A 26,509-nucleotide genomic window follows, 5' to 3' on the forward strand; every position below is an offset into this window, starting at 1 on the left:
GTGGAGAACATCTGCCTCGACTGGTTTTAAAGCTACGTTGTATTGTGTGCCTGTCTTTTCTTACCGTTTCCCATCCATCCACTTTGGCCAATGAATATTTTCCCTGCTTTTTTAAATTCTTTGTAGAGCAAGATAAAATGAGTAGGAGGATACAATACTCTCACCCCATTCATTTGCTGTGTACACTGCTCTATTTCTCTTAGCTTTCCTGTCATATTGCATTTATTTACTCTGCTGTCTCATGAAGCACTGCCTCAAATGGAGTGCACTTACCAACCCTCCAACGTTGTTTTGGTACCTTTATTACAGCCCTTTTATCTGAATTGATTTTGTTATGTTGAAAATAGACTCTAAATGCTGTCTCTGTAATGTCGTGCTGCAGCACCCACATTCCTCCTGTAAACAGCTGTTTTTTTTTTAATTTTTATTTTTTTTTTATGTGTGTTCATAGGAGATCACGCGAGCCAACAAGGGCTGGGCTCTTGACCGCATGGTGCTGTGCAACGAGGTTACCAAGTGGATGAAGGATGACATCACCCACTCCCCCACAGAGGGAGTCTACGTTTACGGCCTGTACCTGGAAGGTGCCGGGTGGGACCGCCGCAACTGCAAACTCATCGACTCCAAACCCAAAGTCCTGTTCGAAGCGATGCCTGTGATCCGGATGTATGCCGAGAATAATGGTGAGTGTGTTTAACAGGAACACTGAACAATAGAATCCTGTTTGTTTTTAAGAGCGTCTCACAGACTCTCATCTTTCTTCTCTTCCGTTTGCATCCCACACAGTCACTTGATGGATGTAGCTTTTAAATGTCATGCTGGCTGAGCACTGTTTGTTTTGTCTTAGAATGGATTAGCACCAGTGTGTGATAGTGGAATGTTTCTCCTAAATAAAGGTATTGCGCAGCACCACACCTACAGGAAGTAGGTACGATGCAAAACTGTTATTCACATAGTATCTTTAAATTCTTCTGAGCAGTATGGCGCTGGTTTAAAGAGACTTCTGATGAAAGTTGCCGACTTGAACAATTCGCTTTTTAAAACAGCAAAGCTTTATTTATCTATTTAATTATTGACTTATTTTTTTTTTATGAACGTCGTTGCATGGCTCCTTCACTATTTATTGCCAGTGTTAACTTCATCAGAGTCAGAGAAAATATTCAAGTTAATAGAATTACAAATAAATTCTTGGTGTTTAAAAATGGGGCGCACAGTGACTTTGTGGCTAGCGTGATGTCAGCATTATGTACAGTATACCCCTTCAGATAAAGTGTTACCAGATAAGCTCCGACATGCGACCCTGAGGGCAAATCCAAACAGAAAAATGCATTCCACTTAAATTTGATGTTTCTTTTCTAATCTGGCATTCTTCATCCTTCTAAAAATAATTCTGAATGTAGTCATTGGAAACTTGAAAATAAAATAAAAAAGAATATGATGAACACATTAAGAAAAATAAATGTTAGGTAATTTAAAAAAAAAAAAAGTGTAATCTTACTGCAGCTGACTTCCTAAAATGAAGGGAAGCAAAGAATCAGAGCCCAGAATGGTCGTCATGAGAAATCAACCGTGATTGAGCACACCTGGATATCCTGGTGACTTCTTCACTCTATTATGAATATTTCACAGTTTTTAAACAAGCTAAATCTGTTTGATTAAAAGTACCGTTTAACCAGCAGTCTGACTAATTAGCTCTCAGGAGAATTGTTAAATGGCTGTTTGATGAGTCCCTTCATTTCCCATCGATGTGGTGCTCCCCCCTCCCTCTCTGTCCTGCAGGTGTGAAGGATTCCCGCCTCTATTCCTGTCCTATTTACAAGAAGCCAGTGCGGACTGACATGAACTACATCGCAGCTGTTGACCTGAAAACCTCCGTTCCTCCAGAACACTGGATTCTACGCGGCGTGGCACTCCTGTGTGACGTCAAATAACACTGCTCACTATCAACAACTGAATTTCTATCAGTTGTTTGGAGACACTGCAGTTTCAACAGTTTACCGGTAATATTGTTTTTTTTTTTTAATTGGTAGAAAGCATCATTTTTTTGTCCATAGAAAGAAGAAAAAGTAGAAAAACATGGAAAAAACAAAATGAAAAAGGGTTTTATTGTGGGAATTGAAACAATGCGAGCTTTGTGTGGAGAAAACACTGAAATGACAATAATGCCTGCAGGTCATGTTGATTCCAAAATGGCTGAATAACTGCAGCAAATGTCAGCAGACGAGATAATATAATGCAACCCACACAAAGTCAAATGTGGAATTAGCACATTTGGAAATGTCATGTCAGGTTTTTACGTGTTGAGGTCAAAGTAAAGAGTTTGCAGGGGCAGCTGTGCTCTTGACAGGGGTCATGGGGTCGTTTCCTTTGAAGCCTGTGTGGAAGTTCTGCTGGTCTTTTAGCTAGAGCGTTATTAAAAGCTGTATTTTTAATGTCTTTCTTTTTTTAGCAAGATGTTTTTCAGTTTAGTTAAAAGAATCAGTATTCTGAGTCCACCTTTCCACTAAAGATAGGAATGACAACTGGAGTGAGAATTAAAATGTTATTTTCGGTTCGATAATAACTTTTACATGGTTGTATTAAAATGTATTAAACTGGGTTTTGTGCTTTTTATGGAGGAAATGTAGTATTACAAGATATTGTGAAATAAGCTGCTTCTGTTAGTGAGATATTAATATTGATGCTATTGTGAAATAAGCTGCTTCTGTTAGTGAGATATTAATAATGATGCTGTGTGCACACATGTTGGGTGTGGGATACATATGTATGTGTATATACGTATATATGCATATGTGTGTATCCATAAAATGAAGAGTCCGTCCTTAAGACTGCTCTACTGTAAAGTGTCTTGAGATACCATTGGTTATGATTTGGCGTTATACAAATAAAAGATTGATTGATTGATATCAAACCTCCTCCTTCATACACATAAAAGTGTCATAGCTGCCATTTACTAAAACCTTACAAAGATCAGTGAGTAATGAAAACAACACGCAGAAATTAAAATACACAAAGATTTATTAATTTTGCAAAAAAAAAAAGAAAACACATTTCATCATCAAAACAGCAAAAATCTTTTTCAGACTTTTATTGTATTTCTTGTTTTTTTTGTTATCAATCTTTATTTCATTTTCATTTTTGTTTTTTTTACAAAACTGCTCTGACACACACTCTAACCTTCCAGTTGTTGATTTCCAAAATAAAAGTATTGTTGCCTCAGTCATCTTTTTGTCCCTTTCTTCTTCTTCTTCTTCTTCTTCTTTTTTTTTTTTTTAAATACATCATTTTCTTTTTTTCTAAACAAACTGTAAAATATGCACAGGTCAAAAAATGAAACCCTAAAAATCAGATGCAAAAAGAAATGTATTCCAGTTTTATGAAGTCACGTTTATTTTTTTTAATTTATGAATTGGACGACACGTCAATTGTCAGAAATAACTACGTTATATACTGACCAAAAACTATCTGAGATATAACTATTTAAAAACAAAAAGAGAAAATGAAAAACAGACTTTTTATGTTTTTGTGAATATAGGTTAACCTGCTGTAGAAAACTTTTTACCTGATCTGAAGTGCAAGTGAAACCTGTTTTATTCTGGCTATTAATGCAAAGTACACTGTTCTGATGCATGTTTGTGATTGGCTGCACACTCCCTTCCTATGAACATACAGCGACCCAGGCAATAAACATTAGTATACTGTATATGTTCTTTGTGTTATTGTTTATCTGGACTGAGGATGTTTGGATCAGTGCAGTCTGGTGACCAAAGAAGAAATTCATAATGTGGGTTTTTAGCTTCATGCTACTGGCCCAAGATGATGCCTGAAGTATTTCAACATGGAAAAGTCCTCACTGTATGAACATCATTATACATTTATCATTTCTATTTATCTTCTATTATTACCTTCGCCAAGAGCAAAGTGGTAAGGTTATGTTTTACCCCGTTTGTGTGTGTGTAAACGGAGTAAACTTGAAAAGTTATGAATGGATTTGGATGACATTTTCAGGAAAATTGATAATTGGGACATGGAACAGGTGATGAAATTTTGGTGATGTTCCGGCCTCTAAAAGAAAGCCAGAACACTCTCTCTCTCTCTCTCTCTCTCTCTCTCTCTCTCTCTCTCTCCCATTCATTTTCCCATTCACACTGTGGAACTTGTGATGATGTCATAGGTTCTCTCAGTGTCAAACTGCTCAATGTTGACAGGTAGTCATGGTAATCCTGAGTTTACTATGACCGGAGCGTGTTAGCTGAGCTTGAGCTGCTTGGCGGAGGCCTGCGCTCTCCGAGTTATTATTATTCTATATGTTTTACAATAAATCAATATTTTCTTGTTTGTCCTCGAGTGACAATTTTAAAATACAGCATTTCGACTTGTATTTTCTCTGTAAATGCCTTAGTTTCAAACAGTTCTGACATATCTCCATTTTTGACGTCTACTTTCTTTTTTTATTTTGAAAAAAAGGTTTGTAGTCAGTTATTTATGTTTTCTTGCGGGGTGTAACTTGACATCTCTGTTGTATTGAGAACTTTAAAGCTTTATTTATTTGATGTGAATCTACAGTATAGTTTCTCCAATTCCCTACCTATTCAATAAAATATATATGAATTTATAGCCAACCCTGTGACTGATGTGACTATTGTGTTTAAATTACAGCTTTGGGCTTTTCATACTATTTGGCTTTAAAAGCCACATTTACAGTTACTGAGCATCAACATTTATCCTGTAGCTGTGCATAGCTCAGATGCATTGATTCATTAAAATTACTTTTCATCCTGACTTACACTTCAGTCGTCCATGCTTTAAACACCAGTTGGAATACAATAAAGACGGTCACACTTCCTCTCAGAGTATGTTTGACTGATTTTAGGTTCAGTATACTTTAGGCCACTCTCATGGCATAACATTCCCTTGAGACAAGGAGCGGCTCATCTCTGTGTGAACAAAGTACGTCTGGAGCTCTCCTTTGCCCTTCACATTAATGATCCCTCTACAAGAACACATGTAGCCCAGGGTCAGAAGGATGCGACTCGTCTCCTCCGTCACCTGCAAACACAACCAGATGGTCATTTGGTCAGTTTGATATGACTAGATTAAAGTCCAGTTAACACAAGATATCTGGAAAAACCTCTGGATAGGGAATTTGGAAACAAAGCCATTTGTCCCAGGCAGTATTTAAAAAAAACCTAAAAAAAAAACCAAAAAACTGAATAATGAAATATTTCTGTTTACTGTCACTTGTGTAACACAACTGTTGACTGATTAAACCAATGCACCATTTTGAAAACACATGAAAAATGCTGCATCTGTGGCACACACTATAGCAGACATAGGCAACTGGCGGCCCTCAGTCTAATTTTGTGCACCCCCAAGACAAATCCCCAAAAATTGTATTTCAAGAAGTTGGAAGGAATATAAAGCCCGACATAATACACCAAATAACTCCCCAAACACACAAAAACATGTGGAAAATACACACAATGACTCAAAAAACACAAAGACAGACACTTAAACAAACTGTCAACATAATTGCACAAAATGACAGGAAAATACAGAAAAACAACAACAAAATACAGAAAGTGAACCCAAACACGCACAAATCGACAACAAAAATTACAGAAAATTACACAGAATTACAACAAGAACACAACAAATCGACAGCAAAATACACAAAATGACTCATAAAACACAAAATGGCAACAAAAAAATGCACAACCGCTTAAACAAACAAAATAGTTACAAAAACACATCCCAGAATATCTCCAAAGACATACAAACTGTCAACAAAATTCCACAGAATTACAGGAAAATACAGAAAAAACAACAACAAAAATACGGAAAGTGACCCAAAAAACACACAAATCAACAACAAAAGTGCAAAAAATGACAGAAATACACATAACTGTAATTACAGCAAGAACCCAACAAATCAACAGCAAAATACACCAAGTACACAAAAACAATAAAAAAAATAAAAAATACACAAAATTACTCATAAAACACAAAATGGCAACAAAGACAGACGCAACAACTGCTTAAACAAACAAAATGACTACAAACACACATTACAGAAAAGCTCCAAAGACACACAAACTGTCAACAAAATTGCACAAAATGACAGGAAAATACAGAAAAACAACAAAGATACAGAAAGTGAACCCAATAACGCATAAATTGACAACAAAATTGCAAAAAATGAAAAAAATAAATGAATACACATAATTACAAGAACACAACAAATAACAAAAAACACACTTGATGACTCTAATAACACAAAATAATCAAAAACTGACAAAACAACAAAATCACAAAGATAAATCACTTTCCCCCCACTTTATCAATAGTCAGATCTGATTGGTCATTATTCTAAATGCTGACATACATGTAAATGTTGATAACGTGGCCATTTCTGTGGCCCCGCTGTGACAGAGTTGCCCATCTCTGCAATGTAGCAATAGTAGCATCTATCAGCGATAAGCTGGCTTTAAAAGATTCCACCACTCTCTGAAGTCTGATTTCCTGAGCCATATGTCACATGGGTGAAAAACCCATTATATCTTATCAGTGCACAGACAGCATGAGAATAGAAGATAGAGAAGTCATATGACGTTCAGATGATTAGATGTCCTTGCAGACATGAATGGCACATAAAGCAGAAGTGGCGTGTTTCATCTTTCGCACATCTACGTTGCCATTTGAAATGTGTTCATATGAAGAAGGAGCTGTTCTTGGACTTTTGGCTAAAGCCGTCTGTAAGGCATGTTCAAAGGAACTATCAAAGGCGATCAGCAGAAGACTGGCAAACTTGTCTGAATAAATGAAACCTCAACCTAACACATCAGGGTTTGTAAATGATCCTTCAATTTGTGTCAGGTTGGTTCCTCAATTACCACACCGAGTGTCATCCAGATCAGATCCAGATTGCCCATTTCATTTTTTCAAATAATGGTGGTTGCCTATACATTTGTGCCTACTTTGTCATTATTAATGGGGATAGAAATTTCTTCTGAGCCTTTAAAGTTCCAGATAACAGAATATCTGGCAAAAATGGAAATTTGGCACTTGGTGGTGGTTTGCTTGCTCTAAGTGTTCTTGTTGTGTTGAACTAAAGTGTTTCAGTGAATGCATTGGATTGGTATTTTAATGACAAGGTTCTGTGATTCTCTACTTGGCTAATGCAACAAATATACTGAAATATACTGTACCTAAGAAACAATCACTCCAGCATTAATTACATTGTTTTCTTTTTTACCTGTATCTTCCCCAGGACTCCAGTGCTGTCCATTCTGCTGGCTACATTAACAGTGTTTCCCCAAATATCATACTGTGGTTTTTGGGCTCCAATGACTCCAGCTATCACTGGACCATGGTTAATACCTGACACAAAACATTAAAATCGAGTCATTATTCAATACCAACTCTATATATATACATATATATATATATATAAATGTGGTCTACCAACATTTAGTATAGCACAATATAATATTCAGGGGCTTTTGTGTTGAAGGACATAAAAAACTTCAACGTCGTCGTTTAATATCTGAAAACCTAAAAGGCCTTCAACAGTGACCTTGTGCTTTTCACATGATTTCATCAGTTTATGAGCCGAAGTAGAACATAAACATAGGTGAACTCTTAAACCTTATTACTCTCAATGCCTTTGTGCGAGCTTTCTAGAGTACTCACAAAACAACACACCTCTATACACTTGCACTTCTGATTCAGTCCTTCTATTTAAAAAAAAACAAAAAAAAAACAGTGCGTTCACAATCAGTGGCTCTGATCCGTCTCAGTGGGTAGAGACTTGTATCTAGCATGTTGTGCCTTTCTGGCAGCAGCAGGGATGTGCTGTCACACGTGGATGCTGCTGAGTTAATGGAACATCTCATGCTGATAGGTTAAAGGCATCAAACTCTGACTCTTACCGCACGCAGCGAGCTGGGACCAACCTGCTTAATGTTTTCATCTATGTTTCATCTCTTTTCTTTGCTTGTTTTTGACAATTGACAATTTGGTTATGCCATTTCTCAGTTTGTGGTTATGATCTGTCAATTACAGCCCCACTGTGCTTGAACACGTCGGACAGTTATCAAATTTAGACATTTAACATCCTCGCTATTGTTTGCTGTGTAATTTTTTATTACTAATATTCCATAGAATTTCAGAGGAAGTCCTCCACATTTAATTATGACAACCAGGGTACCGTAGTGTACAAAATACTAAGGGCGATTATGGTATGTTGTGGCTTTTTCATAAGTTTAAAGTCCCACAATTTACATCCATCCACTATCTGAGACACAGCTCCCTCGCCACTCTCAAATCTCATGCCACTACCATCGTTTGACACAAAGGACAATTTAATATCACGTTCAGTGTTTAATTATCGTTAAAGCCATTCTGCTGTACAAAATTCTGCAAGTTTGATTAAAAATTTCACTTTTTGCTCTCTTAAAAGATAATTATGATCTTAATTTCATCATTTTATAAAATGAAACATGTATGGTCGAACACACAGTCTTTACATACATGAGTAAAGCATGATGAACTTTGTATACTCACCAACTCTGAGTTTGAAATCATTGAAGGAGTGTTTGTTGATTATGTCCAGCTTTCCCACCAAAGCAAAGGCAAACTCTACCATTGTTCCTATATGCATGTACTGTCTGTCAAGCTCCTGAGAGAGAAGACAGAGTCGTCAATACTCGACAGTGAAACGTGCAGCATGTGGCTGTGGTGATGCCAGTGTTCCAATTGCGCACGCATGTGTATTCAGGTTGTCCATCTATCTACCTGTGATGCGTATTCTGAACCAGATGATGCATTGAGCCCAGTAGCAGCCATATAGGTGCTGCCAATGGTCTTAATCTTTTCCACACCACTGAATTTAGGTTTGGATAGTAACTGCACACAGGAAAACAAAAAACAAAACAAAACAATGAACAGAAGATGTTTGCGAGATGTAAATCAGGGCACAGCCACACAATAAACAGCTTTTATTTTATTTTTTTATAGAAGGTGAAGGGTACATGAACGCAAGTTTGTATTTGGGTTTGTTTGTCTCCTTTTACTTTTATGTACCACTGAAAGCAACCAGATAATGTAGGCACAGGTTGTAAATGTAACTGAGACTTTTCAGTGACTAGTACAGTGCCCGTAGGAGGTATGTATTCATATTGACATTAACAGGAGTTCCACAGTGTGGATGGGAAAATGAATGGGATGTATATATATATATATCTGTTCCTTGACGCATTATCAACGCATTATCAACATTTCCTGAAAAATTCATCAAAATCCGTTCTTTACTTTTCAAGTTATCGTGTACAGACCAACAGCATTGCACTGCATTAGCTTAGCATTAGCATGAGCATAGAATAGAACACTGATGATGAAGTCACTGTTGTTGAAATCATCAGTTTTGAACAATCTTGGAACTCCAATGACATCACTGTTGATGACATCATCAGTGTTCTAACTAAAAACAATGTTTGACAGGAGTTCCACATGGAGATTGGTCATTTCAAATTAGTTTTAAAATGGTTTTGCGACACCAAATTACTCCAAAATTACAGATGCGCACACTTGGGGTATTTGGAAGCTGTTGACAAAGTTTCAGGTCGATCAGACACTGTGTCTGGGAGATATTCGCTCCACGGACACACAAACACAGACCTTTCTTGCATTATCGATAGATGGGATGATAACTTACCTCATCAAAATCAGCAATGATTTCATTAAGAAGCCTCAGACACTCTAATCCTTCTTTGTTCACGTCCGATTCAGTGTAGAACTCTTTAAAGTCCGGAATAGAGGCAAACATCACACACACCAGGTCATAGGACTGGTGGTAGAGATCCTGCAAGATAGAAAGCAAATGAGAACCAAGGTTGGGTATGAATTGAAACGTCTCTAAATAATGTTATACACCATTCTACAAAAAAATTAACAGACTATATAGACTTTAAATCTGGTACGATTCTGCTGAACTGGATCACAGAGGAAAGGAACAGCAACAGGTACTCTAATCCCATTAATAGGTACTCTAATACCATTAACAGGTAACAGAGTTGGAGTCAATTATAATTGCGCAACTGATAATTCATTATAATTATGGCATACTTATGACTGCAATTGTAATTAAAAAAATATGTTACTGTCATAATTGTAGCTAAAATGTAACTACATTTTGATAATTGACATTGTAATTGTAATTGCCATAAAAATTATATAAAAATTGACAATTATAATTTAACGCAAAAACTGTGGAACCATGTTACACTTCCACACATTTGTAGTTAATTATTAAAATATGTCTTATATATCAAGCTTTCCCACATTTTACCATTTTAAAAAAATTGAAATCGAGGGATATACTCACACAAGAAAGGCTCAGATGCCCACACCAAAAATATTAAAACCTATATATTCATTGATTAGGGAGCCTAATAATGTAACCGATAGATAGGAAATAAATTAGATGAAAGATATTTGTTTTGAGTGTGTTTTACAGATGATTTAGGACGAAGAGATGCTAACAGAAAGCTAGCACAAGGTTAACTTTTATTAGGTTATTTATTACAGGCTCAGTAATTGTGATTCATTGTAATTGAAATTTAGTAATTGAGAACATAAATGTAAATGACTTCGAAGATAAAAAAAAAAAAAATAAATAAAAAATTGGAATTTAATTGGAATTGTAAAAAAATGCTGGTCACTGTAATTGTAATTGAACATGGGTAATTGGAAACGTAATTGTAACTGAAAAATGTAATTGACCCCAGCCTTGACAGGTACTGTACTACCATTATCATGTACCAGGCACTTTGTGGCTCTATATTGCTTTTATTCATATCATTCAAGACTAACCAAATCTTCTTAGATGTTATTCAGAGATTTGTGCCTGTATAAATATAGATAAAACTATGAATAAATACAATTCTCAATGTCTAATGAAAACCTTCTACTCATCATTCATTAGAACATTTTCAACAGCTGAAACACTTATCCATCCCATTTTTCTTTGTTCATGTCATTTCCTTTTTAGAGTTAATCTGATTTGTTTACTCAGAGTGGAGTGTTCACTTTCTATGTTTGAGTAATATACACATTACACATTACACACATTGATCATGCATTGGGATAATAATTTGGCGCAAGCACAGACCAGCCTTCATGCAATCACAAAAGCTTATTTGAATAATTGTTTGCTATTTTCACAAAGTCTTTACCTCATTCTTCCAGTTTCTTGCCAGAAAGTGTTCTGCAACATGTGCAGGCAGGACGTTCTCCAGCAGAACCCGGTTCAGATTCTCCATTGTTTCTATCTCTTCACATTCCTTCTTGAACTTGTTCTTCCACAGAAAGTCTAACCTACAGTAATATTCATTCTGTTACAAGAGGACACAGAGGTGAAGAGACTGAAGGTACAGCTCCTGAAATGCTTCAACTAAAGTCACACATAAGACTGAGGTAAGCAAAGAGAGACATCAGTGAGAAAAAGACATGATCCAGTGCAAACAAAGCAAACCATGTCATTTCAAAACAAGTACAGAGGGATTTCTTTTAACTTCGTGAAACAAAAACTGTTTAGAAATTAAAAAGGAGCAGATAAAGAGAAGGGAAAATATGTGGTTCCAAGTTAAAACAGAACTAAAGCAGAGTGTGTGTGTGACAACAGGCACGCACACACACTCAAAACCCAGCACTCCATCAGGCAGCACACACACAAATATCCATCCATCTATCTATGTATTCTTTCAACCATCCATCCATCCTTTTTCACAGTTGTAGTAGGATTTTTCAGTGATCGGTTGCTACTGTCTTGGGAGAGCAAAGGTGCGCATGTAGCTGTGGAGGGTGCGGAGAGCTTACGACATAACTAAAGGAACCTTTAGGGGGAGTGCTAAGCGCAAGTTACTTAGTTTTGCTTTAACCTGTTATCCCAGATGTCACTTTAAGAACACATTAATGACACATGCTCCTGAACTGTGTCTGTTTCAGTTATTAAGTATTATTAACTGCCATTACAGTTTTGTTTGTCTAAGTGTCAGCTTTAGGTTTGGATATGTTTCAGTTCTTCAATTGGCCACATCTTTGTCCTTCAACACACGTTTGCATGACTTCACACCTGTTCCATTAAAGCTGATATCCGGAGTTTCTGAGAGAACGTCTCGATGTCCCGCCCTCAACAGCTCTACTTCCTCCCCTGCCTCTGCCAATCTACCAGAAGCTACACCTCTGCATTGTGCACGTGCATTGCAAAACATAACGAAGTCTCATAACTACAAAAACTACACATTTATTGTTAGAGTGCCATAACTTTGGATTAAAACATGTTTATTACCCGTCCATGAGAAATGTCGCCGTTCGGAATCCTTTTAAAAGCAGCAAGTCCCTCTATCTTTGAAAAGCAGCTCCAAGATAAATTCTGTTGCGGTAACAAAGACATTCACAAGCTTTGCACCCGGACTTTTCTTTTCTTTTTTAGTAGAAGCTTTATACGTTGGCAATCTTGGAATGGGTAACAGGAAGTCAAAGCCTATTGGCTGGGCAAAGTCGGCGCTTTCTTGCATTTGTATAGGGGTTTATGGATGAAGGAGGGACTTATATATATATGAATGTATATGAATGACCACCAGCAGTAGAGCATAGTAAAAGACTAGTTTGGTTTTTTTTAGCATTTCAAAAAAATGATACATAAACATAGATTTCTCAGAAACTCCAGATATCAGCTTTAATCTCTGCACTTTAGTCTTTCCCTCATCACTTCCTGATATCAGCCGTGTTCGATTTACAGGAGGTGCAAACATAAAGCCAAATGGTTTTCCTTCATGGTTTCTAACACTTCTAATAATAGAAATACAGTGAATAAATTAGAAATAGCTTGTACTTCAAATTTGTGTTGGAGCATGACTGACTGTCAGTTAAAGAGAGTTGATACTTTAAAAAGGAAGGATGAATTTGTAGTTTTATGAATTACAGTACAATACTCAAAAAAAAAACAACAACAATAGAATAGCAAAAGTATGGTGAGAAGAATCCAAATATAACAACTCCATTGGCGAAAGGTGAAAGCGACTGAAGCTAGTTAGACGTACCTGTCTGGCAAGGACGAGTAGAGTAATGAAGAAGATAAAGAGGGAGATGGAACCCATGGTCTTCAGGTCTTTTAGAACACCAGGCCTTGAAATGTAAAGGGGAAAAGAAAACAGATTGTGCATCGGAAATGAATAAAAGACAGACATGAAACACAGTTAAAGATGTAAAGAAACGTAAACTATGGGAGGAGTGAATAAAAATACAAATAAGACCAAAAGCACTTCACCACAGGCTTCGATTACAATCGGTACATATTTATGTCACAAGACAAATATCCATTCTGCCCATAGCAAGGGTTTGTTTGCTGTTTGAGTTCCAGTGCAGGAGTTTTCCCTCCTTTGAGGATTCTCAGAAAATAGGACTTTTGAAAGATTCACCAAAGCTTCAGACCCATCATTGTGGATGTTTCTGAAACTCTACCCACTACAAGTGCTTTTCTACAGGGAATAATAAACCTGTCTGTTCTTCAAAACTGGTTTTGTTATAGACTATAAATATGAGGATTTAATGAAAATATTAATTGACCATATGCATGTTTTTGGAAGCTACAAGAAACAATCATTGTTAATTGGCTTCTGGGTAGACTTTCAAATTTGTTGGACAGTGGAATGGCAAGATGTGAGCCAATGTTCTTCTGTCTATAGCAAACAAAATGACGGAAACAAGAACAACATTTCAGAATGATTTGTCTACCACCTACAATATACTGAGATGATGTCTTGTTTCAGATTTCTGACATAGTACACAGCCAATGAGGATGAAGAACCACTGGAGAACCACTGCTCTAATGTGAAGCAATGTGACCTTTTGTCACTCAGCAGGATGGAACATTTCCTTTAAAATACATGTGGGATACTTCAATGTAGATCTACTATATTGTCTCAGGGCCAGTTTATTCAAGTAAATCAATCAATCAATCAATCAATAAATCAGAAATAAATGTTTCCCTCTCAGAATGCAGGTTTTTAATGACTCAAGTAAAGGTTCACCAACAGCATCAATGATCCAATTTAGATATAAAATTAATATATAGTTTCTGTTTGACATTAGCTCTCTAGTTACCTTTTCCTTTTTGATACATTATTTGGCGGATGGTTATTTACCTACATCTAAAGATTCCTGCAGACATTTCCAAACTCACCTTAACATGTTGATTGGTCAGACTTGTGATTGCTAATTAGCAAATTCCAATTGATGATTGTAATTAAAATTGTCTTAATTTCATTTTTTTTAACAGTTTTGAAAAATATTCCTTACTATCCTTGAAATGGTTGTGTGTAAAAACTCATTTCCGCATTTCCGGAACTACACAGACGAGTAAATTTGTCACATTGAAAGACAGATCACCTTTCTTTGCCATGCTGACAATTTGCACATTTTGATAATGGAACGAAACATAAGGAAATGTGTTTTTTTCCTTTGCTGTAACAATGTTACATGGCAATAATGTTATTCCGTTGGAAAGCCTGTTTATTTTTCTTTTAAATAGTGCCACATTTGTAAAGAACATGTATTTATGGAATGAGCAGCAGAGATAAGTAAATGGATTTACCCATATTGGCCCTTTCAATCCCTCCTTTATAATTGTCTGTTCAGTGACGATCACCCACCTGTCCAAGCTTTCAGTCTCATAAAGAAATCTGCTGTAGTCGTCCAGCAGAGAGGCGTGGGTTTGCAGGATGATAACATTGTAGACCACCACTGCTGCTAACATGATTATCATCTTCAGCTCATAGTTTATCCTGAGAAACACTGAGCAAGAAATCAGGCCCAAGATGCAACTGTAAATCAAATACTGGAGAGTAAAAAAAAAACAAAAAACAAGTCACTTAGAAGTTCAAATCAAATATAACCCTTTTTAAATGTCATGGTAATCATTACTTACAGGGAGGTAGAAATTATTCTTGCCATTTGGGTTGACTTGTTGCCTGTTTTGGTAAATCTGACTTTCATTGGATGAATTGTAAACGGGATCTTGAGGCACAGCATTGTCTCCCAAAAAGAACTGAAAGAAAAGTTGTTCAAAGAAATCGTCTGTTTTGATTGAACTACTTTCATTCCATTTGATGATTAAAATTCATAGGACTGTCTGCTGATTGCATATGAAAAGATGAGCTCGTTTCCATGTGACTTGTCGGGGGAAAAGGTAATCTTGTCAGACAAGAGGCCAACGGTGACATCCATTCAATAACGTCCTTTAAAGCAAACCCGTTGGATGAGTATTGGCTGCCTCTCTGAGATGCAAATTGGTTTCATCTGCCTCGAGCGACTGACCCACGTCAGACATAAAACACGATTATAATCTTCAGAATCGATTGGTGAGAAGGTCTGAACAAGTGAGTCCTGACACTGGGCTTTATTGCACGGCTTTTTTTTTCAGCCTCAGGTCATTATTCCACCTTTGGCTTTATTCTTTTGCATTTTGTGTCCCTTCTCAATTAAATTAAAACTCTATTAGTTACATGTGGAGATCAATGGAGAAGAGCAAGGCTACAATAGCGCAGATTATGCAACTTTTCTTTGTGTATATGTCAAAGGGTTTGTAATGTAATGTAGTATTTCTCCCACTTTCTTTGCATTTGATAAAGCAAGCACATGACAACACAAAGAATGCTCTTAATGTTCTTAAATATTGGGTTGTGAAGCAAAAGTAAGTCAGTAAACAGTTTTTTAGTAGAAAAGCTTTGAAAAAGGGTATATTTGTGCAGTGCTTTTCACACTCAACAGTAACACTACACAAGACTGTTTATTTTCAGGCACATTGTTTGTCTACTTATAAAAAGTTAATCATAGATGTACAGTTTAATTAACTTTTGAGTTAATTAAAAAAAGATGGAAAAACTGCTGCTGAAGACACTGATTTCCCCTGCAGTGCAGTGTTGCATATTCTAATTGAAGATTGTGTGTATCACTTTACTTTTACATTTTAAGTTTGTGTTTAGTCTTTAGTCTAGAATTTAATGAATTTAAAGTTGGCTTTGTTGTAATACTTTTAAGATTAAAAAAGAGAAATAAACAGAATTCATGTAAATTACCTATGATTACAATGCACGTGTAATATGTATGTTTGCATGTGTATGTATATATATACTGTATGTACCCGTACATGTATATATGTTTTAAGTTTGTATTTCTATTTTGTAATATATATATATGTAATATTTTGTTCAATATTTTCATTTGTCTTTTGATTTTCATTTTTGTGAACTTTATGTATTAGTTTCCCTCATATATCAAAGATTAATTGCGCATTTTGTCTGACAAGTGATTGTTTGTTAGCCTTTTGGGCTTCTTTCCCTCTTTGCACCTTAAATGCGGTTTTATTTTTTAAGTTGTGCTAAATAAATACATGAAAAAAAGAAATGTAATTAATAATTATTGTTCTCATGGGCTATTCTCTATAAGTTTAAACTTAGTTGACAACCACTATCCTGAATATAAGAAATCATAAACCTTAAAGCAATGAGTGACATTTTATGGACTTCAGTGAATCAAATTATCCTATTATCTAATGGAAACGTGAGTAAGATGTAGTACAAGTTTAAAACCCATACAGACTCTTTTATTTGTGTGACATCACTTAGTCATTTCATTCACTTGTAATGGTGACTAATGGAAAATGTGACCTAAAGGATGCTAAGCTTCCTTCTAGGGGAAGTACCAGCACAAAAATGCTTACCATGTTGAAGACGGCCATTATCAGTATTAGAGCTGTGGTTGTCATGGTGAGAGTGATGCGCGGCCATGGCTTGTTTGCAATAATGACTGATGACCTTAGCAGCCACATCCAAGAAGCAGAGGTGCTTTTACTGCAGTGCTGCAGGGACACAACAACACACAAACAAAGGAATGTAAGCATCAGCCAAATGACTTACTGTATATTGGATGAATTGAAGCTGGGATGCAAAGTTTGTGCCAAAAGCAGAGGAAGTAGAGGAATGAATGCTTTAAAATATACTGTATGAGTCCTTTTATGTTTTCCGAGCACTGACATTCACTCTAATGCAGATTTAGCTACACATAACAAGCTTACACATTCATTACTGACTCCTAATTGCTTTTTCTCTGCCAATCACAACCCAGAGGCAATTATACAGATTAAATTAAAGGCATACTGCACTTCACAATATGTGCAGGAATAGCACTAGAAAACCAAGAGTTTAAAAACAAACAAAACATCTTTGGAGAATGATGTCATCCTCTGCGATGTATTTATACAGATTTATTTATTCATCAAGATTCATGTATGCGGGCAGATTGGTTTTCCTTTGCTGCCATGCCTTCATTTTAATATGTTCCACGGCGAGACAATGAAAGACAATGAAAGCCTGAATCGTTTGCGTGATCGTCTGAAAGCAATATCTGTGAATCACGAGGACGGAGTTGATGTGACATTTGAATGTTTGGCTGATGTACACTACAAATTAATATACTAAGACTTGCAGGCTGAATTATGATTCAGAAGTATACAATCTGTGCTGTGGGGTTAGTTTTTCTCTTCTGAAAGCAAATCATTTGCATACAATAATCCAATCCATCCCAAAGCTGCAGTTTAAGCTTAGATAAACAACTATATAAATGTGGTTATGTTAAGCAGCTGGTATTTTTCCATGCTAAAACAAGGGAATGCTGTGGAGAAAACCTTGCTGCCCATCATTTTCATTTCTTGGATTTTTTTAGTGCATTTATTTCTCGAGCAGAAACCTAAAGTGCTGTCAGGAACCATGTACCACAGTGGAGGTGAGATACATCTGTAGCCTCAGCCAGACGCAGAGCAGTCTGAATGAAGCATGTCTGCTATTTATTTTATGCCTGCAGCCTTTCTCACCATCACTAAACTTCAGTTAATGAACAATCTGCAATACTGCCATCCGAATCTTTTCATCTTTACATTCCAAAAATAGCTAAGTTAGCACAAGATAATTCTGCTGGAACTTTGGCATTGACATTGTAAGGCCCAAATAATAAAAAAAAAAAACTTATATATATTATATATAATGAGCTGGTGAAAGATTCAATGATAAATTACCTGGTCCAATCAAATCCAATTAGCATTACATTTTTAATTCAATTGAATCTATACTATCTTCAAATGTTGATTATCATATTTTTAATATTTTCAACTCTTACAATATCCTGCAACAATTAGTAGGCAGGCCAACAATGAACACGCTTTAAACACGCCACATCATTTTTTGCAACAAACTCAAAGTTTTATACATAAAGGCTGACATTAAGCTGTCGTTATTATAACATGACACCATTCATTAGCACGAATAAGGTGTTGTTTACAACTGTCACTAAGTGTTATTCATTACCCTAACCCTATCTAACCCCACTAGATCCCACCATCAAACCCACAAAATGCCAACATAGCTCCAAAGGTGTCATGATTTAGCAAACGAGATCTGCACAAACAAGCAGAAACCAAGCTCTGACAAAGGGTGGGATGGAAGGACACTTTCTAAACTTTGGGCATCAAATGTTGTGTTTTGTTTTTGAGAATTAAATAGGGGGCAGAGTTCAGATTCAAGAAAAGGGTTTTCTCTCAGAGATCACACAATATCTAGAAAGGTTAACACAGGCCAACAGCTTATAGATTTTTCTAAAAAAAATGTGTGAATACAACTTGTTTCTTTTACCTTTTATTTAAGCTTTCAATATCCATTTGCATGTAAAATACTATACTGTTTTCTACGAATCAAATCTTTGGAGGCAACATTTCCAGACATTACTTAATGCTCTGTATAAGGAGTGGTATATGCTTCGATAGTAACTTCATTGCTTTTTGGAAAAAAATAAAGGAACCTTAATCCAACAGGAACTGCTGTTTAATCTGAATTATATCCTTCGATGTATAACATGTGTTAAAGAGTTTTTTTTTTCTTATTTAGAAATCTTGAAGGAAAAAAACCTTGCATTGGAAAATAAATAAATTGGAAAAAATTACTGATATGAAATTGCAAAACACAGTACTCACCAAAAAATGTCCCATAAAACATATAAACAGGATTAAGGAAAGGATTAGAAAGGCCATTCCAAATGATATTCCCAAGATAGTTGTCCTAAAAAAAGATTTAATACAAAGTTTAAGGATCACATCCTAACAATGACAAAGCGGAACTTTAATATTTACAAAGGAATATACATTCACTAAATACGGAATTGTAATCATTTCAGTACATTTACCATTAAATGCTCACTTACTTCGGCAGGACAAGAATCTGCACGATGAAAATGCAGAAAAAGATCAAGCAGGCGCAGGTTACGTAGTATTTGAAGGCCGGCAGGGTTGTTGCTCTGTACTAAAATATTTTTTCAATGGTTAGGAGATTAAAAAAAATAAACACCCACTTTAGAAGGTTTTTATTTCACACTCCCACACAACACAAATCTGTGTACTTCACAGGATTTCAGGTCATGCTGAGTTCAGACAGAAGGACAACAGTGACAATACGCTCTGTTTGATACGAGCGCACACATAGACGTTCAATTATGACGCTTCTTACCTCCTTTTCTAAGGATTTGTTGTGAAAGAATAAGGATATTCTTTGAATGTCCTCAGACTTGAGCCACTGCCTGGGTGCATGAGACAGAAAGGAAATAGAGGACTGGAACAGCTTTCTTTGATATGACTATACTTTATCAGTTGGGGCAGGAAATGAAACAATCCCATCTATACTTACTTTTGTGAGTTTATCCCATCAAATGTCCTGATCATTCTTTCATTGAGTTCCTCCTCAAATCGCTTCTTCTGGGACTTTGTCCTTGAAAGTGAAATAAAGCCAAACAGCACCAGTAGATTAACATCAACCAACAGTGGTTTCATAGGTTGTTCTGGAGCTGTAAAAGGAGGAGCTTACCTTTCTGATCTCCTCTGAAAGTGATACTGACCCAACGGCACATCCTAAACACACACAGGGAGGAAGAAAGTTGCATATTGTCCATTTAAGTCCAATACATACATGACTAAATAAGAGTTGGAGACATTTCTCACAGTAGTGTTGATCTTCCCGTTCTCATTAGTCATGCTGTCTCGATGGTGCAGGTTGGCAAAGGGCTTGGCAGCTCCCCACGATTCCAGGTAGCGGGTCATCCTGACTGAGGCTCTCATTTTGGTTCCGTATGGAGTGTTTCTGGATCTGTAATGATGCTGTGGACTCAAGCGCTCCACCTGGGAAGCATGTGATTTTAATTATTATAAAGAGTCGGAGGTCTCTGCATCACCACTGAACAAATGATTCTACCTTTGGGTTAATGACCAGATAGGTGAGCACCCCATGTTCCTTTAGATAAGGGTCTCTCTCTTGTCCCTCTCCATCCTCCACTTTATAGGAACCGTTCAGGTGCTCCAGTGTCACTGATGTGATGTGTACTCGCCTGGCAACAATAGATTCAATCACATGTGCATTTCACTAAGCGATGTAGACAGTGCTTAAAGCCGCACTACCTGATTCTTGAACCATGACAGAGGGGCATGGCTGAATTGGAACCGTAAATCCCGTCCCCCACTCTGATAATCCCTCCCAGTTTTCTCCTCCCACGGAAGTGCACGAAATTGCGCACGAGGGCTGAACGTGCACTGCCGGTAAAACACGTCACCACGCAAAAAGATGCACACAAAATATAGGAAAATGGAACATTAGATTACTTGTCTAGAAGGAAAACAGCCACTTGCGCATTCAAAGTTAGTCCAAGACTGAAAACAAGTTTGCACCGTGCACACGCTTCACCATATATCGCCAATGAGGAGGCTCCTTTGTGGGCTCTGCTCACCCCTCCTTTCACTAAATCATGTGATTGGAGCTGGAGGGGGTGACAGCCAAGACTTTGTCTTCTGGGGTTTTATTAACTTAAATACTTAATTATAAGGCACAGACAGCACGCAGATGTATAACTTTTTCAGAAATTATTACTTTTACGATATACTAAAATATGATGATTATAATTAAAGAAAATAAATCAAGTACCCCAGCTTTAATTTGTAAATCATCAGGCAAACGCCGGATCGTGTTCCGGTGTAGTGAAAAATAATCCTACGCGTGAAAGCCTCCTACAGACGCATGCACACTAATAACGTAGTAAAAATGTACACGTATACGTACAATATTTTGCTACGTTTATTTTTCCTACTATGATAAACCCAAACCCTTACCCTAACCCTAAAAATTGAAAGAAAGGTTGCTACCTTTTTTCAAAATGATGGACGCGCATGCGCAGTTCGCCAGGTGCCCGCTGTCTACCGTAGGAAACTTTCACGGTAGGTTTATTCTACACTACACCAGCACTAAGAGAGAGACAAAAATGTAACAGAATAACTTTTTTTAAAAGCCTTTTGCTAACTAAATTGGCCAATAATATCACGTGAACACAAACAACCAATCAGTGTTAAAGAAGCACGGACAATCGCCCTTTACAGGGCATCAGTCTCTGACTCTCTCAAAATCTGTCATGTTTCAGCAACAAGGATAGCGCAAGATCACCTCTAATTTACCTCAAGCTTAGATTTACTTATTGGCTTAAAAAAGCTCTTTTTTAGCTATTATCTACTGTCTTCACCGCTGACAGAGAAGCTTTTTTTTTGCGCAAAATCATCCTCATAGCATGGGGGCGTGGCTTGACTTTCCTCTCTCTTCCTCACATTCGCGCTCTGTCTACAATCAATTTTGTGTTTACAATGAAATTTCGAGTGATTTTAACTCAAAAAAAGACACCGCTGTCCAAATATATTACTTCAAAATTTAATTAAACACCTAAAAGTTTAAAGGGGTTGGAATTTTTCAATTTATTTATTTTTTAATGAGGTTCTGGATCCAATCAAATAAGTGCCGGTCAAAATCTGGAAGGTGCCGGATCATGCTTCGGCAAGATCCGGCCCAAATTAAGCTCTGAATGTAGCTCTAGTTTGAGATCAGGGGTCTTCGACTCCAATTCCTAAAGAGCCACTGGCATGAAAATATGAAGTTTTCTATTGTTTTCAATTAACGAATGCTGTGATGGATATATATTTGTCTCAAATTGTGTTTTTCTCAACACTTTGAAACCAACAAATTAATAGCTATTATATAATTTCCACAGGCCTGAGAGTCATTTCTATACCATGCATAAAATTAATGTATACAAGACAAGTGTGACATAAAATAGGATCAAGGGGTGGGAAAAATTGAACCACAATATTTATGGGTTGTTTGAACCCTAACTAAGCAAAAAAAAAAAAAAAAAACAATTGAATCAATTGTGGAAACAAAAATGGCCAAAATAACCGCACCAGAATACAATTTGGGTTGAAGACACATTTAAAACCAGAAGGACATGTTCTGAAACTTTCTCTAAAATATTATTTTACAATAACCAGAAGCATAAGAATCACATTAAATGTTGCTTATTTTTGGCAATAGTCTTTGTGCTCACCCTGGGACACCTCCTGCTTCCATGTGGTTTGCCAGTGTGACATCATGTGACCACACATCATACTGCCACTTTTGAAGTCCTATCACCCCACACAACACGTTGCCCGAATGGACTCCAACACGCATGTTGATATCAACCCCAGTGGCATCTCGTACCTTCCTGCAAGGCATCCAAATAGAATTTGTGTCAATTTGGAACAAATTTGACATATATAACCAATATTTAACCAGATTATGACCATATAGGGCCCTTTTTCCACACATCAATGCTACAATAAGACACAGAAAATGAGACCCGGACTCACTTGATGGCTTCACACATGTCCAAACCCATTTTCACACAGTTTTTTGCATGATTTGGCAGTGACTCCGGCAGGCCAGAAACACAGTAATAACAATCACCAAGGATTTTGATCCGCATACATTCATTTTCCTGCCAAAACAAAAGGTAAACCCAATGGTCATTAATTATTTAAAGACACAATCACTCATTGGTAAATGTTATAAGTGATCCCTCAATAGCCACACATAAGAAAGGTGTTCAACTGATGATAAATTCAGCTGGAGAAGGCCCTGGACGGTTCAATTTTATGGTAAATCAAGACAAATGCTTCACAGTAAGCTTTCATGCATTAAAAACTGTATACTAATTTCAGCACATCTTACTTTAGTGCTGACATTCCCTTTGGTGGAAAAGACTTGGAGAAGCAATTTGTATCACTCATAGACAAAATTCAATTCAAGGAAGATTGTACATCCCCAAAGGGTAACTGAGTTTGCAGTCTGCCAGTCAGACACATAATGTATTTAAAGAGGCACAAAAACAACCGTTCTTAGAAACCTCAGTCAGATGTAACAGTGTCGGAGCCACAGTACTTGTCTACAAATTCATAGCATGTTTGAATATTAATGCCATGAAATCATATTAACACTGAAGTTTTCTAAAACTACCAGTTAGAATTGTTGAGCACTTTGTGTCAATGGTTATCTTTGTTCTTTTTCAAAATACAGTAAGTCATATTTGTGGTATTACCAGACTGGCCTTTAACAAGCCAAAACCTTTGACATCAACACGGTTCACATTATACATGTTTTTCTTGTCTTTGTGAAAAGAAATCAATTTTCACATCAATACATGGAATTGTAACAGAATAAACTGAATGTATTTACACCTCCAGCTTTGAACAAATCCATTCATTTAAATTCATTTCATTAACCACTGCAGATTTTGTTACATCAAATTATGATCATCAATGTTATTCACCAGCTATTTTGACCTTCCAAAACATTAATAGAATTGTTGTATTTAATAAAGGACATAAACACAGATTTAGTCAGAGAGAATAGTCAGCATACAGGAAGGATTGCATGCCATTACACTTTGTGCCAAGCTGTGGTTGTACTTCTTCATTTGAACACAATATGAATGTTTACCTTAGCAATTTGATCAAATTTGCCAAACAGCTCATTCAGCGTATGTACCAGCTCTCCAGGTGAGCAGTCAGTGGCCAGCTGTGTAAATCCCACTATGTCAGCATAAAGTATACTAGAGGGAGGGGAAAAAAAACACTTTAGTAAAGATATGGTTGAAGGAAAAGAAACACATGAAAGCCAACATTGTACTGCATTTTTTCTTTATACAAACAGGAAATGAGAAGCGCATGCCTGACGTTGGTGTGTCTCTGGACGTATAGATTGTGAAAATTGTTTGTGTTCTCCATTTGGCCAAAGTTTGGTCCCTTCAATCTCTGGATGATCTCAGCTTTCATCACACGGGCGATGTGAGCGGGCAGCAGAGACAACAAAAGACGCTCCTGTTGGTTAGAAGGAAAAGATAATCTTCTTGCAATGTTGACCTTTGACAGCATGTGCAGACAAGTAGAGAAAAAAAAAGAAAGAAAAGATAATCGGAAATGGGTGAGTTTTAATCAAAATGTTCATGTTTTCCACAATTTGGTGCACAATTCTATTATAGACTTATCTTAGGGGGCAGGAGGCCAGAAATCATTCCCTACTATGCTGCTTTCATTCGTTTAAGCCACAAGAGCAGAGAAAAGCTCCATTAAACACTTAGATGTGTCACACTAGCTTCCCCGAATATTAAGGTAAACATGAATAAGAGGGATTCAATTTTAGTGCTAAGCACATTTAGCTTGTCTAAACCTTTTAGCTGTACCTACTTTTCCAGGAGTGGCTCAAAAAAGTTTTAATAACACTCTACTTGAAGTTTTATATATAAGGCTGACGTTACGCTGTCATTACCTGTCATTAGCATGAATACCGCGTCATTAAGCTGTCATTAAGTGTCGTTCAATAAATTATGACTCATCTTGTTAAATTATGACACCTTTGGAGCTATGTTGGCATTTTTCTGGGTAAGGCGGTGGGATCTAGCGGGGTTATGGTTAAAACAAGGGTTAGGGTTAGGTAGTGTTAGGGTTAAGGGTTAGGGTAACAAAGGGTTAGGGGTAAATTTCAAATGTATTTATTGGAGGATATGCCCCTTGAGATGGAACATCTCGTTTTCGAGGGGGTCCTCAACTTACATAAAATGACAGATACAGCAGAGCAGACAATACAAGTATTCAATATTTCAAAAATAATAAATACAACAAAATATAGATTTACACACACACATACACACCCACACACACAGTATACATTTAACAGTTGATTAAAACAGTAAATATTTGATACAAAAATAAATAAGTAATTATAGTGATATCATTAATAGTAGCTATCTAATGATAGTAAAAACTTTCATTAGATTAAATGAATAAAAAAGGTTTAGGTTACATAGCCTATAATCAAAAACACTGACAGATATTCTGGAGATGGAGGATAAGAGCATTTTTAAACAGAGACAGAGAGGTTAGAGAGCGGATCGATAATGGGAGAATGTTCCAGTCAAATGGAGCTTTATATTACTTTTTTGACTCTAGGGGTAAGGGTAAGGGTTAAGGTTAGGGAAACAAAGGGTTAGGGGTAAGGGGTAAGGGTTAAGGTTAGGGAAACAAAGGGTTAGGGGTAAGGGGTAAGGGTTAAGGTTAGGGTTAGGGGTTAGTGTAACGAAAAGTTAGGGGTTAGGGGTTAGGGTTAGGTAGGGGAATGTGTTTTCTCAATGAGACCCCTCGGGGAGTTATGAGCCTCACCCAGTTAAATAAGGAATCAAAGGCAGGCAAGGGCTGATGCTTGTTATTCGTGTTCCCCTCTTCCTTGTGTCACTCATCAAAAAGGTTTGTGATATTGTATCAGTATATATGCGGTGTCGGTGGGGGTTCCAGGTTGTCTTCCAAGGGACAGAAGAAAGTGGGGAAGGTTTGTTGCGGGATGCGTCCTAAAATTCCCTTGTCTTCATTTGTGGAGGACGGAGGATTCTTCAAAGCGCACCTATGACTACTCCAACCGCAGTGCTGTTCCAGCCGGTGGGCGGGATAGCTCGGATGGTGATATGTGGTGATAAAATATTCCTTTTATCTGCTGTATTTGGAATCATCCAATTAAAAAATGTCCTGTAAGGTAATGGTTAGGATAATGAAGGGTTAGGGTTACAAGCAACACTTAATGGCAGCCTTCATGACACCTTATTCATGCTAATGGCAGGTGTCATGTCATAATAATGACAGCGTAATGTCAGCCTTTATGTATAAAACTTCAATTAAAGTGTTACCAAAGTATAAAATGAAATTCAAATAAATCCTTAAGGTATTTCTCATGGACCTCTTCATTCCACAAATGCTTTTTCTATATTAAATAGAGGTTTATGATAGCTGTTATTGACTATGTGTTTAGCTTTTGTTGGGCTAGACCAAAAACGCATACACTTACTTTATGTCACTGTGGAACACTTTGTATAAAAGCATGTGTTGTGAATGCGCCTGAGTGAAGTACGTGTGTGTGTGTGTGCACAGTTCCCACCATCTGTCAAAGCAGCAGCAGCACTCCAGGGTTACAGTAACAAGCTCCACCCAACACATCTACACCCTACACTGATA

At 36.9% G+C, this 26,509-nt stretch overlaps 2 protein-coding genes across 4 annotated transcripts in view; one reads left to right on the forward strand and one right to left on the reverse strand.

Moving 5' to 3' along the window:
• dnah5 (dynein, axonemal, heavy chain 5) overlaps positions 1–3,022 on the forward strand; it is a 79,510-nt gene extending 76,488 nt beyond the window's left edge. The window contains exons 86-88 of the mRNA XM_028470222.1: positions 452–683; positions 1,780–1,964; positions 2,014–3,022. Of these exons, the coding sequence (XP_028326023.1) occupies positions 452–683; positions 1,780–1,931 (384 nt within the window). The 3' untranslated portion in view covers positions 1,932–1,964; positions 2,014–3,022. The remainder of the gene's footprint in view (positions 1–451; positions 684–1,779; positions 1,965–2,013) is intronic.
• A 1,220-nt stretch (positions 3,023–4,242) lies between these two features.
• The window catches only part of adcy2a (adenylate cyclase 2a), a 60,010-nt gene continuing 37,743 nt past the window's right edge, over positions 4,243–26,509 (reverse strand). The window contains exons 5-25 of one of the 3 annotated variants that reach the window (XM_028471336.1): positions 24,180–24,328; positions 23,949–24,060; positions 22,820–22,947; positions 22,516–22,674; positions 20,352–20,484; positions 20,102–20,278; positions 19,968–20,011; positions 19,791–19,871; positions 19,614–19,683; positions 19,312–19,409; positions 19,085–19,169; positions 16,772–16,921; positions 14,990–15,109; positions 14,715–14,899; positions 13,104–13,188; positions 11,235–11,393; positions 9,716–9,862; positions 8,797–8,907; positions 8,566–8,680; positions 7,256–7,380; positions 4,243–5,049 (exon numbers count right to left, since the gene is read on the reverse strand). In XM_028471336.1, coding sequence (XP_028327137.1) covers positions 4,897–5,049; positions 7,256–7,380; positions 8,566–8,680; positions 8,797–8,907; positions 9,716–9,862; positions 11,235–11,393; positions 13,104–13,188; positions 14,715–14,899; positions 14,990–15,109; positions 16,772–16,921; positions 19,085–19,169; positions 19,312–19,409; positions 19,614–19,683; positions 19,791–19,871; positions 19,968–20,011; positions 20,102–20,278; positions 20,352–20,484; positions 22,516–22,674; positions 22,820–22,947; positions 23,949–24,060; positions 24,180–24,328 — 2,586 coding nt within the window. In that variant the 3' untranslated portion in view covers positions 4,243–4,896. Of the gene's footprint in view, positions 5,050–7,255; positions 7,381–8,565; positions 8,681–8,796; positions 8,908–9,715; positions 9,863–11,234; positions 11,394–13,103; positions 13,189–14,714; positions 14,900–14,989; positions 15,110–16,771; positions 16,922–19,084; positions 19,170–19,311; positions 19,410–19,613; positions 19,684–19,790; positions 19,872–19,967; positions 20,012–20,101; positions 20,279–20,351; positions 20,485–22,515; positions 22,675–22,819; positions 22,948–23,948; positions 24,061–24,179; positions 24,329–26,509 lie in introns of those variants that run through there. The other 2 variants (XM_028471337.1, XR_003675840.1) reach the window with 2 other exon arrangements.

Source organism: Gouania willdenowi, chromosome 16, assembly GCF_900634775.1.
Source record: "Gouania willdenowi chromosome 16, fGouWil2.1, whole genome shotgun sequence".
NCBI lineage: Eukaryota > Metazoa > Chordata > Actinopteri > Blenniiformes > Gobiesocidae > Gouania > Gouania willdenowi.